Raw genomic sequence first — 19,094 nt, 5'->3', positions numbered from 1 at the left:
TCCTGCAGCTGTGCCTCCTGCGCCAAGGTGGGCACCGGGCCAGGTGGGTTGGGGGAATCCATGCCCTGCTCCCTGCTGCTGCACCTTCTAGGCCAAGGTGGATGCCAGGGCCAGGCCAGATGGGGGAGACACTCTTGGTGGCCTAGCTCCGTCCCCACCTGTTACCTGGTTGGCATCTGACCCTCTGGACAGTCCATACCATCCTGTGCCCATTGGACCCCATCCTGGATGGCAGAGGGCATAGGCCAGGAGCCTAGAGATGTGGATCCCACCCACGCCTGGTGGTGGGTGGATCACGACATCAGGAGTTCAAGACCAGCCTGATTGACATGGCGAAACACGTCTCTACTAAAGATACAAAAATTAGCCAGGTGTTGTGGTGGGTGTCTGTAGTCCCAGCCACTCAGGAGGCTGAGGCCACTTTTGTCTACTCTGTGGCCCTGGACAAGTTCCTGCTGCTCCCGCCAGTTTCCCAGCTATGAAGCGAGGAGCTGGACACGAGGTCCTCTGGAGTGGCCCTCAGGGAGGATGGGTTGCATCCTCTGAAGGGGGCTGGTAGGACAGTGCTGAGGTGATTTCACTGCCCTGATGGAAGAGGCTGGAGCTGACAGTCTGAGCCTCCTATGAGACCTGGGTTGTTTAAAAAGTTGAATTAGCTTTCATGATTTTTTTTTAAACAAAAAGTATTTAGTTACCTTTCTAGTTTTTTTTTTTTTTTTTTGAGATGGAGTTTTGCTCGTCACCCAGGCCGGAGTGCAGTGGCACGATCTCGGTTCACTGCAACCTCCACCTCCTGGGTTCAAGCGATTTTCCTGCCTCAGCCTCCTGAGTGGCTGGGACTACAGGCGCCCACCACACCTGGCTAATTTTTGTATTTTTAGTAGAGACGTGTTTCGCCACGTCAGGCAGGCTGGTCTTGAACTCCTGATGTCGTGATCCGCCCACCTCAGCCTCCCAAAGTGCTGGGATTACAGGCATGAGCCACCATGCCCGCCCACCTTTCCAGTTTCACTGTTGAAGTTTGGAGTTCCATACAACGTTGAAATTGTGTTCACTGCTGCCTGGCCGGCTCCCACGGACCAGGATGGGTGGCCTGGCCAGGCAGGGCTCCCCTCCAGCCCTTCACTCCATTAGGGCACACGGATTCACGGAGGCCTGCTCTAGGCCAGGAGAACAAGGCAGACCTCGCTTTCCTTCATGCAAAGTAGAGATGCTATCCCCCAGCCTGTGAGCCTCGTGTGTCTCGTCCCACGCCCCAGCTGTGGGGCTAACCCTAGGCGTCTTCCTCTGGCCCGAGCAGCGATGGTGCACCACCCAGAAGCCAAGGCTCTCTGTAACCAAGCCATCACCTCTGCCGTGCTGAGTGCTCTTTGGAGCTACCCCGAGGAGGAGTCACTCCTTGTCTTGGTCTACAGCCTGCTCGCCATCACCACAACCCAGGGTGTGTCTGCCAGCCACCTCGTGCCCCACCCACACTCCAGGACAGCCCTTCCCAGGGGTCTCGGGAAGGGTTGGTTTGGGGTACAGGTGGGTTGGACAGGACAGTGCTGGGCCTCCTCCTGAGATGCACAGTGGCATTTGGCCATCTTCATTCGGTCACCCCAAATGCTGGTCGCATCCTTTTCCATCTTGATGACAAGCTTCCACTCTTGAAGTCACTGGTTCCCTCTACAGACATGCCAGGCGCGCCTGTGGGCTTCACACCAATGACATCTATTTGCCACACTTCCTGCCCCTTCTGGGAGGCTGGAGGGCAAATGCCCTGTCTCCATTCCATAGGGCCCAGTAGGCTTCCGAAGCCACCAGCCAGGACTGTGGGAAGGAGAGGGCCACACAGAGCGTTCACAGCCTCACCCACAAATCGGGTGGGCACTGTTCTCCCCAACAGGAAGCTGGGCCTTGAGAGAGCCTAAGGACAGCCGCCAGGAATCCCATGCAGCGGGGGTCAGGGCTGGGTCCCAGCACCCTCTTTACTGCATAGACTGGATAGCTGATCATACACAACTGATCTCACTTTTGGGAGTGAAAGGAGGCACTAGGAATAGATGTCAAATGGAACCATTAGGCAAAATGGATGTCAGTTCATCCTACCAGGATAGGGCCCCGTCACGGTTCCATCCTGGAAGGCACAGTCCGGCTCTGTGGGCCCAGGAGGCAGGGCCAGGCCCCCTGGATGGGAAGCTACAGAGGTCAGACCCAGCCTGGCAGTAGGATGGCAGCTTATTGGGACTGGTAGCCCACGAGATGGACAGACTCCTCTGGGGCCAGTCCCATGTCCTCCTGTTCAGGGCTCCGTTGAGTGCACATGACTTGGCCCAGAGCAGGCACCCCCCAGATCGCAGGTCAAATGGGACTGCAGTGCCCAAGGACAACAAAGGCAGGAAGGCTTCCTGGAGGGAGGGGCCCTGGGGCCCTCATTCTGGCCCACCCACAGAGTCACAGTCAGAGTCAGAGTCAGTGTCAGAGGAGCTGCAGAACGCCGGGCTGCTGGAGCACATCCTGGAGCACCTCAACAGCTCCCTCGAAAGCAGGGACGTCTGCGTCAGTGGCCTGGGCCTGCTCTGGGCCCTCCTGCTGGATGGTGAGGGGCCCTCCTCCTGCTGTCCCACTGGGGCTGGGAGCCCTCCCCCAGTCGCTCCCCAACTACCCCTGAGAGCCTTTGAGGACCTCCATGTCCTGTCCCCGAAGCACAACAGCCATGGTCTGGGAAAGGCTCTTCTGAGAGCCTGCAACAGAAGAAAATCAAGGAGCAGAGAGAGAGAAGGTGGGGGAGGAAAGGCCTTCTGGCAGAGGCCAGGCTTCAGGACTTCTTGCCCAATGGGCAGACCCCTCAGTTTTAAGTGCCTCCTGCCCCAGGGAAACGTCCTGGAATTTTCCAGGCAGTCCTGGTTCCAGGGGACAGCAGTAGTGCTGGATGCCGTTTTGATTTTTGATTCACAGTAGGGGGGCCCTCCGGCCTGTGCTGTTTCCCCTCCTCTAGACCCCATCTTGGCACTCCAGTGCCCCAGGAAAAAGAGGGCTCCAAACCATGGAAAGCCCAGGAAACCCAACAACCCTGCCAGCACCCAAAGTGTGGGATTCTCCAAGCCTCTCCTGGGCTAATCCCCGCAACTGTCTGAGGACAGCTGACCTCTCCCACCCCCTTTCTGTTCTTGTCCTTAGTTGGAGGAAGGCAGCAGATTGGGGGTGGAAGGCCCCTCTGCACACAACCAAGGCCTGGGTGTCCCCTTCCATCCCTGTCCTGGTTCCAGGTATCATTGTGAACAAGGCCCCTTTGGAGAAGGTCCCGGACCTCATCAGCCAGGTGTTGGCCACCTACCCTGCGGATGGGGAAATGGCGGAAGCCAGCTGCGGAGTCTTCTGGCTGCTGTCCCTACTGGGTGAGCTGGGTGGGCGCCCTGGGCCCCTGGGGCTGGGAGCCGTGGGCCTCGCGCACACAGCAGGTACAAAGCAGCCTGGCCCCTTTCCACAGGCTGCATCAAGGAGCAGCAGTTTGAACAAGTGGTGGCGCTGCTCCTGCAAAGCATCCGGCTGTGCCAGAACAGAGTCCTGCTGGTGAACAATGCCTACCGGGGACTGGCCAGCCTGGTGGAAGTGTCAGGTGAGCCTGGGGACAGGACGAGGCTGCCACCTACAGGTGGGGACAAGAATCAGCCTCCATCAGTTATATCTGCCAGGTGCCACAAACCAAAAAACAGAAGCAACAAATCAAAAAGGAAAATAAATTTAAAACGATGTAAAGTCCAATCATCCAGAAATCACCATCAAGACTTCTATGCACACTTGATGAATTCTACCTCTGCATCATGCTACCCTGTGACCCTCTCTCTGTCCATAAACACGTCACATCTGCACGTTTCCCAACATGCAGGCACACCATGACTGATCAACACAGCTCTGGAGTCGGCGTCTCCAATTCCCCACAACACAAACCCTGCCTGTTACTCAGCAAGACAGGCTGGGCCCGGTGCTGAGCACAGCACAACCGAGGCTCGACCCACAGCACAGTCCTTCGAAGAGCACCTGGGGCCCAGCCCAGACTCCAGCTGGTGCCTAGCGACTGGGGTCATGGTCTCGACCTCTGTACTACCCAACCTTCCTCAGAGAGTGATGACGACTCCTTTGGCTCTTGTGTGACCCTATTCAGGCCATGCCATCCTGCTGGTCCGCCCAAGCTGACGGGGCCTCCTGGGTCTCTTGTCCTATCCCAGCCCCCTGTGTGTGAGCTCTGGGGTACCATCCCATCCTGGGCAGAAGGCTCTTCCCTTTCAGGGGAACAGCGGGGCATGAACTCACTCTCACCCATCCCCCAGAGCTGGCGGCCTTCAAGGTGGTGGTGCAGGAGGAGGGCGGCAGTGGCCTCAGCCTCATCAAGGAGACCTACCAGCTCCACAAGGATGACCCAGAGGTGGTGGAGAACGTGGGCATGCTGCTGGTCCACTTGGCTTCCTACGGTGAGAACCCCTTCTCGCATCACACCCCCTAGAGCCCAGTGGTCGGGGTGCCCGCTCCCCCTGTAACTGACAGGGAAGGAGCGCACAGAAGACGGGCTCAACCCCACTTCTCAGCCCTCTGAAACTTCCCACACATTTGGCATCTCCTAAACACTAGGGGTTGTCCTGGCTGAGGGGGACGCATGGGGCTCCAGAACTGCAAGGTGGCTCTGTGCATGCCAAGCCCAAGGGGGACTGTGACCCACCCTCATCCTTCTGGGGCTCCTGGCAAGGGGCACAGGAGGGGCTCTGGCCTCAGGACCTCCTTGCTCCACCCGCAGAAGAGATCCTGCCGGAGCTGGTGTCCAGCAGTATGAAGGCCCTGGTCCAGGAGATCAAGGAGCGCTTCACCTCCAGCCTGGTGAGTGACAGAAGCGCCTTCAGCAAACCAGGCCTCCCTCCAGGTGGAAGCCCCCAGCCGGGGTGCACCGCGTCCGGGGGCCTGGAACAGATGATTGCGTGGAACTGACCTTGATCTCCACATGTATGGTTTTCAAGACTGCTCTCCCGCCTGCCCATTATCCTGTCTCTATGACTGGGCCAAAATCAATCTTCAACAGGAGGGGTCATCAGACCTCTCCAGAGTTTCCTGTCCATGACTACTGGATTGAGTCACATGAGTAACTGCTCCTGGACCCGGGAACTGTCCATGAAAACTGACCCGCCTGCTTCCTCCTTCCAGGAGCTGGTTTCTTATGCAGAAAAAGTGCTCCTGAGGCTGGAGGCGGCCACTTCTCCCAGCCCCCCGGGCAGAGAAGCAGCTCAGCCCTGATGCTGGGGAGCAGACAGACACCCCACAGGCCCCTCCTCCACGTGTGCCCTCTCCCTGCCCTTCCTTTCCATGGGTCACTGTTTCCCTTGGGGCGGCAGGGAGGGTCGTCTGGGACCAGAAGGCACACCTCACACTCCTCTTAGGTGAATAATAAAGAGGCCCAAGGCCAGTTTCTGCCTTAATCGTTTCTGGCAAGATGCCGTGACTGGCCAGTGGGGTACTTAATGCTGCAGCCTCTATAGACCTCGCCCTGGACACGGAAGTCCTTCCAGACCATTCTAGATGAGAGTCAACACTGAGCCTCCACAGGTTCCATTCAAAGTAAACATCTGCATTTATTTTAAATCACATCCTCGGTGCGTCTGCACCTTTTCTGTCCAGCTGTCAGGTGGCCCAATAACGCCTTGGACTCCATCCCCTAGTCAGTGCCACTGGCTGTTCCTGACTCTAGTTCCCAGGGGAGTCTCAAACCGGGGCCTAGCCAAGCAGGCCACTGGCTAGCGTCACATAGCTTCTCTACCTCAAACAGCCCAAGGTCGGCACATCTGCCGACCTCCAGGAATAACCGCGGTCACCGTGCCCAGGCGACACATCCTCGCACTATGGGGAGAAGCCTCTGCTGGGTGACCCACCAGCCAACCCTGGGCCAATTTAGATAAACGCTCAAAGTCCAAACGGCCACAGGAAGCTCCTGATGTAACACCTGTTGTGCCGGCCAGCCATGTCTCAGGAGCTGACTGCAGACACCGGGTCTGGGCCCCTCAAGCCCAGTGGAGCTTGTTATGTCCCCTGAGACAAAGGAGGAAAATGGGCCCCCCAAGAGGAAGGTGCTGAGCACTTCACCCCAGGGTGAGTGGTCACTGAAGACGGGCGGTGACAGCACTGTACAAGCTGGCGGCCCACAGGCCCCATCCTCGCCTCGCCCAGGCAGTCAGCAGTTCGTAAAGCATGGCCAGGCATGCTCATGGCAGCCCCTGCTCCCCACCCCGACCATCAGGGTCCAAATACACATGGACAGTAAGACCAGGCCTCAGACCACAAAGTCAAGAGGAAGGGGGACGTTCTCAGTAGCACCACGCCATGCCCCTCTGCCGTGATTCCGAAAAGGTTTCACCAGAGTAGACACTGTGGGGAGATGTGATCTGTCCCTGTGACTGGTCACATTGCCTCTGTAGCGGGGCAGCAGCAGCAGCAGGGCAGGGCTGCTAGGTGTCGTCACTGCAGTGGTCTGGAGCGGTCAGCAGGGGACGCCTGTCTCGGGCCATGCTCTCCCACTCCTTCTTCACCATGATGTACAGCCTCATTGCTGCCTGGGCATCCTGAATCTAGACGACAAGAAACATCCCAGCAGGTGACAAGGCATAGCTGCGGCCCAGTCAACCCCGCAATGACTGAGCCCTCCCACTAGCCACTCTGCTAGGGATGTACTGAGTGAGATGTGGACCCGGCCAAAAAATGTCACCAGGATGGGGAGGGAGGACACAACAGAAGCAGAGGGAGCAACGACCTGATGGTCCCCACACTTCTGTGACTCAGACCCCCCTTCCAGGAGAAGAAAGGGGAACCGAAAGAGGAGAAGCAACAAACACGCTGCCTTTTTAGGTTTCTGAGTGCAGGGTGATGGCAGGCTGGGCGCCGGGCACAGGGGCACAAGGACCAAGCAGACGGGCACAAAGGGCCCAAAGCGCTGAGGCCACGCTGCAGGGAGTGACTGCTCCACAGAGGCGGAGCCAGCTGCTCAACGGGCCGGTCAGGGCAGGGCTGGAGGGCTGGGGTGGGGGGGCTTTGTAATTATTTGGCAACTTTTTCTCCAAATAATGAGAATGCAGTTCTTTTGTGTTGTGTTAAATTCGTTAAATGTGCATATTTAGAACTTAACCAAAATTCCGTAACTCTGCTCTGCCATTTTTTTTTTTTTTTGACCAATAGCCTCATAGGAAAAGTAGGTGCCCAGGCCCCTCCTCCCCCATGTCTGTGTCAGGTGACTCATGTCTGGTTCCTGGTGAGAAACCACCCCAAACCCCATGGACTGCCTCCCAGGACACACTCACCGAACAGTGCTCCGCCTGCTGGACCTGGAGCCCAAGGATCTTCTCTGAAAGTAGTCGCAGAGACGGCCTTCCACTCTGCAAAGGGGGAAGAGGCAGGGGGAGGGCCTCTGCAGGCTCTGCCCACACAGGGTCACCGCACCCAGCAGGGAGGGGTCGGCTACTGAACCTCACCCAAGCGACCTACAGTTTGCCCCTCAGTGGAGGTGCTCATGGCACTTAGGGTGGCAGCCACCAGCTGCAACCTCTTTATAACGTGATGGGCTGGTGATGCACCCCATCAGCCAATCAAGGGAGAGGGCCAGGGGAGGAGTCAGCATCCCCATCGCCCATCTTTAGGCCTCCCTGCTTATTTCAAGAGGGACAGCTCTGGTCAGGCACGGTGACTCACACTTGTAATCTCAGCACTTAGGAGGCCAAGGAGGGCGGATCACTTGAGCCCAGGAGTTTGACAACAGCCAGGACAACATAGCAAGACCCTATCTCTACAAAAAAATGAAAAAATCAGCCAGGGGTGGTGGCATATGCCTGCAGTCCCAGCTATTTCAGACGCTAAAGTGGAAGGACTGCCTGAGCCTGGGAGGCGGCAGTTACGGTGAGCCGAGATCATGCCACTGCACTCCACCCTGGGTGACAGAGCAAGACCCTGACTTAAAAAAAAAAAAAAAAAGGAGGATGAAGAACAGCTGTGCCCTTGGCACCCTCTAGAGTAGATATGACAGTGGCACCAGGCCCTTAGTCAGTGACCCTGTTTCAGAGGTTAGAGTGGAAGTAACTTGCCCTCCATTGCAATCATTTTTAAGGTCAGCAATTAGCAGAACTCTATTTTTAAACATTCCTTCTAGTTTTAAAGGTTAAAAGGAAAAATAAAATCCCTTTAACCAACAAGTCAGCCACCAGTGACCAGAAACAATGAAGTGACCAGCAAAACAGAAATACGGTATCTTGAGTCACACTCATTTTAAGTACCTTTACTTGACTCTTGAAAGGTTTATATTTCTGTGTGTCTCGAATCTTCTTTTTTGGATGATCAAGAAACAGTACCTAGAAAAAGAAAATATAATGATAATCATTTTCATTTTTGGTTTATAGTAGCAGAACCCCCTCCCCCCGCCACCTTTTACAAGTAACATCTTTGTGTGTGTGTGACATAGTCTTGCTCTGTCACCCAGGCGGGAATGCAGTGGCTCAATCTTGGCTGACTACAACCTCCGCCTCCAGGTTTCAAGTGATTCTCCTGCCTCAGTCTCCTGAGTAGCTGGGATTACAAGTGCCCGCCACCACGCCTGGCTGATTTCTGTTATTTTTCAGTAGAGACAGGGTTTTGCCATGTTGGCCAGGCTGGTCTCGGAACTCCTGACCTCAGGTGACCCACCTGACTCGGCCTCCCAAAGTGGTGGGACTACAGGTGTGAGCCACCGTGGCTGCCCTGCAAGTAACATCTTGTAGGGAATCCAAGCATGTCACACACACACGGAAACGAGGCATTGATACGAACTTAAACTCCATGAGGAAATTTATCACACTGACTTAAGCATCATGATGCCCAACAGTCAAGAGACAATAAAAACAAAATCTTGAAATCAAGGAAGAAGGAGAAAAACAGTCAACAATTAACCAGCAACCAACTTTTTCCTATATTATACTTGTATCTTGAGTTGGTTCTGCACATCAGGAAGTTGGAAATAACACATTATAACAGCTCATCTTGCAATCTTAGCATGCAATCTTTTTTTTTTTTTTTTTGAGACAAGAGTCTCACTCTGTCACCCAGGCTGGAGTGCAGTGGCGCGATCTCGGCTCACTACAAGCACCGCCTCCTGGGTTCACGCCATTCTCCTGCCTCAGCCTCCCGAGTAGCTGGGACTACAGGCGCCCGCCACCATGCCCGGCTAATTTTTTGTATTTTTTAGTAGAGACGGGGTTTCACCATGTTAGCCAGGATGGTCTTGATCTTCTGACCTCATGATCTTCCCGCCTCAGCCTCCCAAAGTGCTGGGATTACAGGCGTGAGCCACCGCACCCAGCCTCTTTTTTTTTTTTTTTTTTGATAGGCTCTCACTCTGTCACCTGGGCTTCAGTGCTATGGGGTAATCATGGCTCCCCGCAGCCTTGACCTCCTGGGCTCAACTGATCCTTCCACCCCAGCCTCCTGAGTAGCTGGGGCAACAGGCACACGCCACCACACCTGGCTAATTTAAAAATTTTTTACAGAGATGGGGTCTCCCTGTTACTCAGGCTGGTCTCTAACTCCTGGTCTCAAGCAATCCTCCAGCCTCAGCCTCCCAAAAACCTGTGATTACAGACCTGAGCCACTGTGTCTGGTCCTTAGCATAATCTTCAAGAAAGACTTAAACATGTGTTGCACAAGTTACCAGGGATGGAGCCAGAGTCAGGAGGGAAGGACAAGTTACCACAGTGGCAGTCTCTGAGGGGATATGACAGGAGCACACAAGACTTTCTGTGAGGATATTGCCCGGGTGGTTCTCATCTCAGTTTCACCCTCTATAAACAAGCATGAACACCGCTGGCATCTTTAATGGATTCAAGAGATCTCTATAGTGCCATAACGGGAGCACCACAGCGGGAGCACCACAGCAAAGGCTGCTGCTGCTGGACCATTAGCATCTCTGCCACTTCCTTCTGAACGGCTTCAAGCTCCTCACCACACCCAAGTGCTTCAAGCTGGTGGGCAGAGGTGAGAACTTAAGAACTATCTCTCCCATCTAGCAGACTGGCCTCCCCACTGTTCCCACTGTGTCCTTTAAACCAACATCCAGGCATTTGGCCATAAACTCAAAGTGACCCCCACCCTGTTCTCCTGTAAATACACACATACTCGCTCTGCCTGACTCTTCATTCCTGCCTCGGATGACCAGGGGATGGCGGGCTGCCCTCCCCACCCATGAGGCCTGCCCTGCCCAGGGTCTGTGTATGTCTTTGAACTTGTTTCCCACAGTGCTGGTGTCTGAATTTGCACCTTCCATCTGAACAGCCAGGGGCTGCCCCAGGCGGGATTTTCCGGGGATGCCAGGAAGAAGGCAAAGGCAAGCTCCCAGGGCCAGGGTGATGGTCAGGCAGGCGTAACCTGAACACGGGTCACAGGGCATCTGCCAGGATAAACTAGTTTCCTGCAGAGGGACCCTGGTCACGGATAGGATAACTGGGCATTAGGCCCTCCTCCAGGTAAAAGAGGTATCAGCACCTTCATTTCTTGTTAGGGTGGGATTGCCAGCTGCTCTGGTACGGGAACCCCCAGTTTTGCTGGGGGCTCTCAAAACAAGAGCCTCACATGGTTCCTAAAACACAGTAAGAACTCAGCACATGGCACGTGATATTATTACCAAAGTATTCCCAACACAGGGCACAAACTCAATCATTTTAAAAAACTCCACAACACAGCACAAGGAGGTGAGTGAAACACGCACGGAGTAGGGGCAGGCCGAGTCCCCAGGAGGGAACCCAGTACCTTCAGGTCATTATGCAGAGCGTGTCCCACTAGAATTCTGCCCTTCAGCATCTCTGCCACTTCCTTCTGGACAACTTCAAGCTGTTCTCCTGGAAAATCAACACAAAGAAGCGGTTTTTTGCAACACACACATCACCATCATTCTTAGAGGAGGCAGCCCCGCTCCCACCTCTGGCCAGCCCTAAGACAAAGGGTCAGGCCAGCAATGCCACTGTGGAGGGTGACTCGAAGCCACCACATCCACCCACCCCCCTGGGAGAAGTGCCTTGCGGGCCCCTGGCAGGGGTGGCTGCGAGGACCACCTCTGAGGAGAGGAATAAAGTGCTCCTCACAGTCTGCAAAGTCGGCTCGTGGCTGGAGGAGAGCATATGTTGAGTGTAGGCACTGAGAAACTTTTAGAGCCGCCTGGCAGCGCGGTTCTGCCTATTCAACCTCATAATTTACTTGACAATTTTCCTAATGGAAATAAAAACAAAACTGCCCCCACAAAAACGGGCAGAGATGTGTTGCCCTAGGCCCTGGGCTCCAGAGGCAGCCCTGCCTGCTTTTGGGGACCACCCCACCACCAATCCCACCTGTACCTCCCAAACAGGGCTTACTAGACCAAGGGTGGCCTGAGCCAAGTAGGACCAGCTAATTTTTTAAAAACATCTTTTAGAAGGCCAGGCGCGGTGGCTCATGCCTGTAATCCCAGCACTTTGGGAGGCCGAGGTGGGCAGATTACCTGAGGTTGGGAGTTCGAGACCAGCCTGACCAACATGAAGAAACCCTGTCTCTAGTAAATACAAAATTGGTAGGGCGTGGTGGCACATGCCCGTAATTCCAGCTACTCAGGAGACTGAGGCAGGAGAATCACTTGAACCCAGGAGGCAGAGGTTGCAGTGAGCCGAGATTATGCTATTGCACTTCAGCCTGGGCAACAACAGCAAAACTCCATCTCAAAAAAAAAAAAAAAAAAGGCTGGGTGCGGTGGCTCAAGCCTGTAATCCCAGCACTTTGGGAGGCCGAGACGGGAGGATCACGAGGTCAGGAGATCGAGACCATCCTGGCTAACACGGTGAAACCCCATCTCTACTAAAAAAATACAAAAAACTAGCCAGGCGAGGTGGAGGGCACCTGTAGTCCCAGCTACTCGGGAGGCTGAGGCAGGACAATGGCGTGAACCCGGGAGGCGGAGCTTGCAGTGAGCTGAGATCGCGCCACTGCACTCCAGCCTGGGCGACAGAACGAGACTCCATCTCAAAAAAAAAAGAAAATTTTTTTTTAGAAACAAGGTCTCGCTATGTCGTCCAGGCTGGACTTGAATTCCTGGGCTCAAGCAATCCTCCCTTCTTGGGCTCCTGAGTAGCTGGGACTACAGGCACGAGCCACCATGCCCGGCTACTGGCCTGGTCTTCAAGTCGGTGGACAGGAGGCAATGAAGTGCAAGGCAGAAATGGGTGTAAAGCCATCTAAGGATGCCCTTTGTATTTGAAACCCCATGGCCCCAAGAGGAGACAAGACGCATCGAAACTAGCTACAGTGAGTGTCTTAGAAGCAAAAGGGAACAAAAGGGAGAAAATGCATCCAGTTACGACTTTCCCTTCTAAGTTCCTGAGCTGCAGATGACATACCCTGCTTGAGGTTCTCAGGCCGAATCCCACTGACCGCTGTCCTATAGTCCGTCACGGGCTCGGTTGGTTTGACGTACTTATCATAAACGCACTTCCCATACTGGTTCACGATGGACACACGGGCTGCCACGCTGTCCTCCCCCTTAGGGCCCACGCCCACCATCTCACAGTCCAAGGCTAAGGCTCTTGTCAGGCTGAAGGGTAACCAAAGGCTCTAGTTTAATAAACATGGCAGGACACAGGGCTCCAGGTCAGAGCCCCAGGGATCCACAGACTAAGTGTCAGCAAGCTCTCTGCCCCGCACTCATTTGCATCCACGTGACAAGCTCTGTGTGGTCCTGGTTCTTAGCAGGACCCTGGGAGGTGCTTGCTCCATTCACCTCGGGGAGACGAAAGTATCCTCTTCCTTGAAGAAGCCCCGCCCTCTACGGCTAAGCATCCCCAGCAGAGCCCGCTCCCTGAGACCAGCGTACCCGCCGAAGGCCTGCTCTTTCACGAGGCTGAGGCTGACGCTGCCCTCGCTCTGACCCAACTGTTTCCTCGCTATCTTGGCCGCCTCTGGACCTATGGCAGCTTCGATATCCGCCGGGTCCACGTCGTCAAACCAGATGTCTTCCCTAAAAGGCAAAGGTAACAAGCTGATCACCAGAAGAGCCTAGTGCAACTGGCGGGGCGAGGCTGTGCGGCTGACTGTGCAGGTGAGTGGGGCGATGGCACGGCCTGCCTCTCCCACAGGCTGACCCCAGACACCCCGACCGTGGCCCTGCTGCTTCTGCTATTTTGATTATCTTGACATTTTCCTTTTTTTTTTTTTTTTTTTTGAGATGGAGTCTCACTGGGTCACCCAGCCTGGAGTGCAGTGGCACGATCTTGGCTCACTGCAACTTTTGCCTCCCAGGTTCAAGCAACTCTCTTGCCTCAGCCTCCCTAGTAGCTGGGATTACAGGCACCCACTACCACGCTTAGCTAATTTTTTGTATTTTTAGTAGATATGGGGTTTCGTCATGTTGGCCAGGCTGGTCTTGAACTCCTGACCTCAAGTGATCCGCCTGCCTCGGCCTCCCAAAGAGCTGGGATTACAGGTGTGAGCCACAGCGCCCGGCCTCATCTCTTTTCTAATTAGAAAATACACTCATTATTTAAGATTTAGGAACACAGACAAGCACAAAGAATATAAAACAGAAACATATAACCCACCGCCCAGGTGTAATGAGTGCTAGCATTTTAATTATGAAAGGAACAGGTTCATTATCAAACACTTAGGCAACACAGACAGACACAATGCCTGTAAGATGGAAACACAGAACCCTTTGCCCTCCATACTCGGATGCTCACGCAGGTACATAACACCTGCCTGGGGAATCTGTCTCTTAGGCTAAGGTTAAATGTCATTTCCTTAGAAAAGCCCTTCCTGGACCCACTGAATGGACACGTCCCCCGTGTCCCAGGCTCCCAACACCTTCTCCTCACCAGATTTATCCTGACCACACTTAGGCAACAGCTGTGGTTACAGTCTGTCTACTGCACTTGACAATAAGCCTCAAAAGGAAGGAGCGGGCCCGCCTCACTGAACTCTATCCCAGACAGCCTGCCTAGCACAACACAGGGAGGCCCCCAAATGGCTCCTTCCTCAGCCGTCAGCGACCATGTCCTGAACACCCAGGCGACACGAAGCCCGCTGTGACTTATGAACACGTCACCTCCAGGTGAACCATTCAGAGATAGCCACTGACTCCTGGTCCACCCCACGTGGGTGGCCAGCACAGGGTTTATTCTTTTTTTTTTTTTTTGAGACGGAGTCTCGCTCTGTCCGCCCAGGCTGGAGTGCAGTGGCTGGATCTCAGCTCACTGCAAGCTCCGCCTCCCGGGTTCACACCATTCTCCTGCCTCAGCCTCCCGAGTAGCTGGGACTACAGGCGCCCGCCATCTCGCCCGGCTAGCTTTTTGTATTTTTTTAGTAGAGACGGGGTTTCACCGTGTTAGCCAGGATGGTCTCGATCTCCTGACCTCGTGATCCGCCCGTCTCGGCCTCCCAAAGTGCTGGGATTACAGGCTTGAGCCACCGCGCCCGGCCGGGTTTATTCTTTTAACTTGTTTTTTTTGAGTCTCACTCCATCACCCGGGCTGGAGGCAGAAGTGCAATCACAGCTCACTGCAGCCTCGACCTCCTGGGATCAAGTGATCCTCCCACCTTGGCCTCCTGAGGAGCTGGGACCACAGGCAACAGGCACCACACCTGGCTCCATCACAGGGTTGAAGTAATCACCAGGCACTGAGCCAAGAGAGCCAACCTCGCAATCTCCTTCTGACGCCACCAGGACTAACACGAGGCACAGAGGACGTCAGAAACTTGCCCCAAGCCACCCAACTGGCAAGAAGCAGGGACAGGCCTCATAGTCGGGTCTTTCTGGCTTCAGCATGCTTTCCTTCCACACACGTGTACTGGCACCCACTAAATGCTGAGCTCTGCTCAACGCTTGGAAGAAGCAGGCCCTGCCTTATCATGCCCATACTCTAGGGGAATACAAGTAACAGCAAGTAAACAAGGAATAGACGACATCAGGGTAAGGTGATGGAGAGACTGCGGTGAGGCCACCAGCCTCCATAAGGAGGCAGGCCTTGGTGAAGTCGCTGTGCCTCGGTTCTCAGTGCTGAGGTGGCCGATACTTACTCGGTGGGTGGGGCCGGGGCTGCCTCCTTAGCTTTCCGCTTCTTATGCTTGATGTCCCCCCGTTCTGGAACAATATCACTATTTGTCCTTTCCTTGGTTCCTTTCTTACTGTGCTCTGCTCCACTGGCCTTGCTGCGAGGTCCTGGCGCCTTCCTGTCCATCTTGGAGCCTGAAGGAACAGAGCCCCTGCTGGCCTCTTGCTCTTTTCCTGCCGGCATCTCCTCTCCCGCCACTTGAGGTGAGGTGTCTTTTTTGTTCCGCTGGATAATTTTGGGCTTCTTTTTGGAACCCATCTGAGAGATGACAAGAGGCTTTTCTGCGGTCTGAGATTTCTGTTTCAGCAGCCACTGGGACCCAAAATAAAATACAGGCTACATTTGAATTTGGAAATTACGCACAGCAGATTGAAAAAAAAACTTATGTGTGTATGTATATACACACATATACACCGATCACATCTATACAATTCCCATCCGCATCACTGAAATTCATTTTCAAACGGTTTGGAAAAAGCTTTTTCATTCTCATGAGTCACTTGTGGTGAAATGCTGTTTCTTTGCTTATCTTATTATAATGCATTTTGCGCCTGCTCCTTCAGGCATACAAAATTTCAAACTCATTCCACACCTTAGGTACCTGTTGAGTGGCCGGCTGGACACCGCAGACCACTTCCTTTTTTAGTTTATCTAGAAAGAATTTTGGAGTTAACTTCCCTCACAGCTTGGGCTAACACCCCGCTACACAGAAATCACCTTTTTTTTTTTTTTTTTTTACAAGATTCCCTGGTTTGCTACTGCTGTGAAGGTCTCAGGGAGGTGGGGGGTGTGATAAACAAAAAGAAAAGCTTTTGTCCAGCTGGAGTGGCTGAAGAACTGCTGGCAGCCACAGCTTGGCCGTCACCCAAGCAGAGGCTCCTGCGGTCTTAGAGCCTAGCTTCCTCCCTGTGTTCAAATCTCCAGCTGCAGTGGGCTCCACCACAGTGCGATGATGAGGCGGGTGTTACTCACCTGTTCCCGTGATAGGTAAAGAACTGAAGGGCTGACTTCCTTGGATAAATTAGAAAAAACTCAAAAGTTTCCCTACAGCAAACATCCCTTCCATTCACTTATTTTGCTCTTTTCTTGGGAGAAGAGTTTAGTGTTCAAGAAATCCCACAGAACCCTGAAGCTGCCCATGGGAATTTGACTGGTCCCGTGTGTCAATACAGGAAAATCATTAGGAAAGCCTGCACTGAGATATTGTGCAGAGCATTAGGAGGTTCAAGCAGCATTCGGGGAGGCTGAGGTGGGAGGACTGCTTGAACCAGGAGTTGAAGACCAGCCTGGGCAACAAAGTGAAACCCCATCTGTATTAGCTCATTGTGCATTGCTAGAAAGGAATACCTGTGTTTGGTAATTTATAAAGAAAACGGGTTTATTTAGCTCATGGTTTTGCAGGATGTACAAGAAGCATGGTGCCAGCATCTGCTTCTGGTGAGGCCGCAGGAAGCTTCCCATTATGGTGTAAGGTGAAGGGGGAGCAGGTGTGTTGCATGGTGAGAGAGCAAGAAAGGTGCTAGGCTCTTTTAAAACAACCAGCCCTCGAATGAACTAGCAGAGTGAGAATTTAATCATTACTGAGGGCAGGGCACCAAGTCATTCATGAGGGATCTGCCCCCATGACCCAAAACCTCCTATGGGCCCCATCTCGAACACTGGGGATCACATCTCTTTTTTGAAAAGCTACTTTTTACTTTTTTTTTTTTTTTTTTGAGACGGAGTCTCGCTCTGTCGCCCAGGCTGGAGTGCAGTGGCGCGATCTCGGCTCACTGCAAGCTCCGCCTCCCGGGTTCACGCCATTCTCCTGCCTCAGCCTCCCGAGTAGCTGGGACTACAGGCGCCCACAACCGCGCCCGGCTAATTTTTTGTATTTTTAGTAGAGATGGGGTTTCACCGTGGTCTCGATCTCCTGACCTTGTGATCCGCCCGCCTCGGCCTCCCAAAGTGCTGGGATTACAGGTGTGAGCCACCGCGCCCGGCCTACTTTTTACTTTTTTTAGAGACGGAATCTCACCATGTTGCTCAGGCTGGACTTGAACTCCTGAACTCAAGTGATCCTCCTGCCTGGGCCTCCCAAAGTGCTGGGATTACAGATGTGGGCTACTCGGGAGGCTGAGGCAGGAGAATCCCTGGAGCCCAGGCAGCAGTGAGCTACGATCCTAATAGTAGCTTCAAGGGAGCTCCAAGGGATGTGGTAAGAATGTATGAGTGACACACGCGGAAGAGTGTCTGGGAGAGAGCAGGCAACCTCTAGAGAAGCGCCAGTCACTAGAGGGACAGCAGGTACAACACAGGCTTTAATTAAAGCATGGACTCCAGAGTCAGCCACCTAGCTCCCAGCCGCAATCTTAGACGATCTATTTAACCTTTTCCAGCCTAATTCCTCATCTGTGCAACAGACATGATGAAAGTGTCCACCTCACAGTCTTATTGTGGGGATTGCAACACACATGGCATAGAGCACATGGCAGAGTGCACATTTTAGGAGCTCAATTAATATTTATTTCAAGACCATAAGTGTTGCTAGAACCCTCTCTATCACATGTCTGCTATCTGCTTTTCACCTCTACACAGGGATCTTCTTTCTCCCTGTCTTGCTACACAGACCAGTGCGTTCTTTTGTTGTTGTTGTTTGAGATGGAGTCTCGCTCTGTCGCCCAGGCTGGAGTGCTGTGGCACATTCTCCGCTCACTGCACCTCTGCCTCCCGGGTTCAAGTGATTCTCCTGTCTCAGCCTCCCTAGTAGCTGGGACTACAGGCGCGCGCCACCACGCCCAGCTAATTTTTTTGTATTTCTAGTAGAGACAGGGTTTCACCATGTTGGCCAGGCTGGTCTCGAACTCCTGACCTCAGGTGATCCGCCCCCCCGCCCCGGCCTCCCAAAGTGCTGGGATTACAGGCGTGAGCTGCCGGGCCCAGCCACCAGTGTGTTCTTTTCACTGTCCTTGGGTGGTTCATCTGGTTTCGAGATTTTTTTTTTTTTTGAGACGGAGTTTCACTCTGTTGCCCAGGCTGGAGTGCAGTGACAGGATCTCGGCTTACTAGAGCCTCTGCCTCCCGGGTTCAAGCGATTCTTCTGCCTCAGCCTCCCTGAGTAGCTGCGCTGGCGCGCGCCATCACACCAAGCTAATATTTTTTGTATTTGTTTAGTAGACATGGGTTTTCACCATGTTGGCCGGGCTGGTCTCGAACTCTTGACCTCGGGGGATCCGCCCGCCTCGGCCTTCCAAAGTGCTGGGATTACAGGCGTGAGGCCCCGCGCCCGGGCTGCCTTCGGGATTTTAAGCTAAATTTCTCTTTGTAAAACCTATTCCAGTTAGTTCATTATGCAAAAGGTACAAGGGTTCATCTCTGCTTTTTTGTACTTGAAATAATTCATCAATTTTATGCAAACAAGTTCGAGACCTTCCTCAACAGGCCACCTTTCTTGTGAAAAGATGTTTACAAGATTTCAATTCAAATCTGCCTTTACAGGTCCTTTTTGGGGCTACCCAAGTCTTTCCCTCGGTCGCGTTCTGCGGGAATGAGCTGCGCAGCGCTGCGCCCGGGCCCGCTCAAGCCTCACCTCTTGCAGCGCCTTCCAGTTTTGAGAAAAGTCTTCTGGTGCCTTTGGAGGTCGCACCACAACACCGGGGCCGCTTCCTGGCTTCTTGCTTACTTCCTGCGCCTTGCTTTTCCAAAACCTTTTTTTCTTCTTGTTTTTCTTCCGAGTGAGCGTCTTGACAGGACCCGGCTTAGCCACCGGGCTACTCGGGGCGCCCTTGGAGGCGGGGACCTTCGCCTTTACCATCCTGCTGCGGTCCAGCGCCTGGGCCGGCGGCCACCCGAGACCCTGGCCTCCCCGGGCCCGGCGCCGCGGCAGCACAAGGGCCTGCCCAGGCCAGGCCGAAACACACTCACCGCAGCAACCTGGCCCAGGAAAAGGCTGCGGAAGAGACCCCGCATGCGTCCAGCGTGCCTCAGCGCGCACGCTCCAGTTCCCGGAAGTGC

General features: G+C 54.0%; 2 protein-coding genes across 15 annotated transcripts in view; one reads left to right on the top strand and one right to left on the bottom strand.

Moving 5' to 3' along the window:
- Nucleotides 1-5,447, top strand: part of STKLD1 (serine/threonine kinase like domain containing 1) — a 30,284-nt gene extending 24,837 nt beyond the window's left edge. For 8 of the 12 annotated variants that reach the window (XM_065529907.2, XM_065529906.2, XM_045372794.3 and 5 more), the window contains 6 exons: nucleotides 1,301-1,441; nucleotides 2,435-2,581; nucleotides 3,252-3,380; nucleotides 3,473-3,601; nucleotides 4,314-4,454; nucleotides 4,775-5,447. In XM_065529907.2, coding sequence (XP_065385979.1) covers nucleotides 1,301-1,441; nucleotides 2,435-2,581; nucleotides 3,252-3,380; nucleotides 3,473-3,601; nucleotides 4,314-4,454; nucleotides 4,775-4,962 — 875 coding nt within the window. In that variant the 3' untranslated portion in view covers nucleotides 4,963-5,447. Of the gene's footprint in view, nucleotides 27-1,300; nucleotides 1,442-2,434; nucleotides 2,582-3,251; nucleotides 3,381-3,472; nucleotides 3,602-4,313; nucleotides 4,455-4,774 lie in introns of those variants that run through there. The other 4 variants (XM_074016092.1, XM_065529905.2, XM_074016097.1 and 1 more) reach the window with 3 other exon arrangements.
- A 128-nt stretch (nucleotides 5,448-5,575) lies between these two features.
- On the bottom strand, nucleotides 5,576-19,031 carry REXO4 (REX4 homolog, 3'-5' exonuclease). 3 transcript variants are annotated; one of them, XM_005580510.4, is made up of 8 exons: nucleotides 18,670-19,031; nucleotides 15,067-15,413; nucleotides 12,869-13,012; nucleotides 12,396-12,589; nucleotides 10,783-10,871; nucleotides 8,283-8,357; nucleotides 7,317-7,391; nucleotides 5,576-6,590 (listed from the first exon to the last, which is right to left on the bottom strand). In XM_005580510.4, exons 1-8 carry the CDS (start codon nucleotides 18,892-18,894, stop codon nucleotides 6,471-6,473), a joined length of 1,269 nt encoding a protein of 422 aa, XP_005580567.3. In that variant the 5' UTR covers nucleotides 18,895-19,031; the 3' UTR covers nucleotides 5,576-6,470. The 3 variants fall into 3 exon arrangements, 2 of the variants coding, with proteins under 2 accessions (XP_005580567.3, XP_005580569.2); XR_012424166.1 differs by lacking the exon at nucleotides 12,396-12,589; XM_005580512.4 differs by lacking the exons at nucleotides 12,396-12,589; nucleotides 12,869-13,012 and having other exon boundaries at nucleotides 15,067-15,235.
- Nucleotides 19,032-19,094: the final 63 nt, after the last annotated feature.

Source organism: Macaca fascicularis, chromosome 15, assembly GCF_037993035.2.
Source record: "Macaca fascicularis isolate 582-1 chromosome 15, T2T-MFA8v1.1".
In the NCBI taxonomy this organism is placed as follows: Eukaryota; Metazoa; Chordata; class Mammalia; order Primates; family Cercopithecidae; genus Macaca; species Macaca fascicularis.
This window is presented reverse-complemented; position numbering and strand designations above follow the sequence as displayed.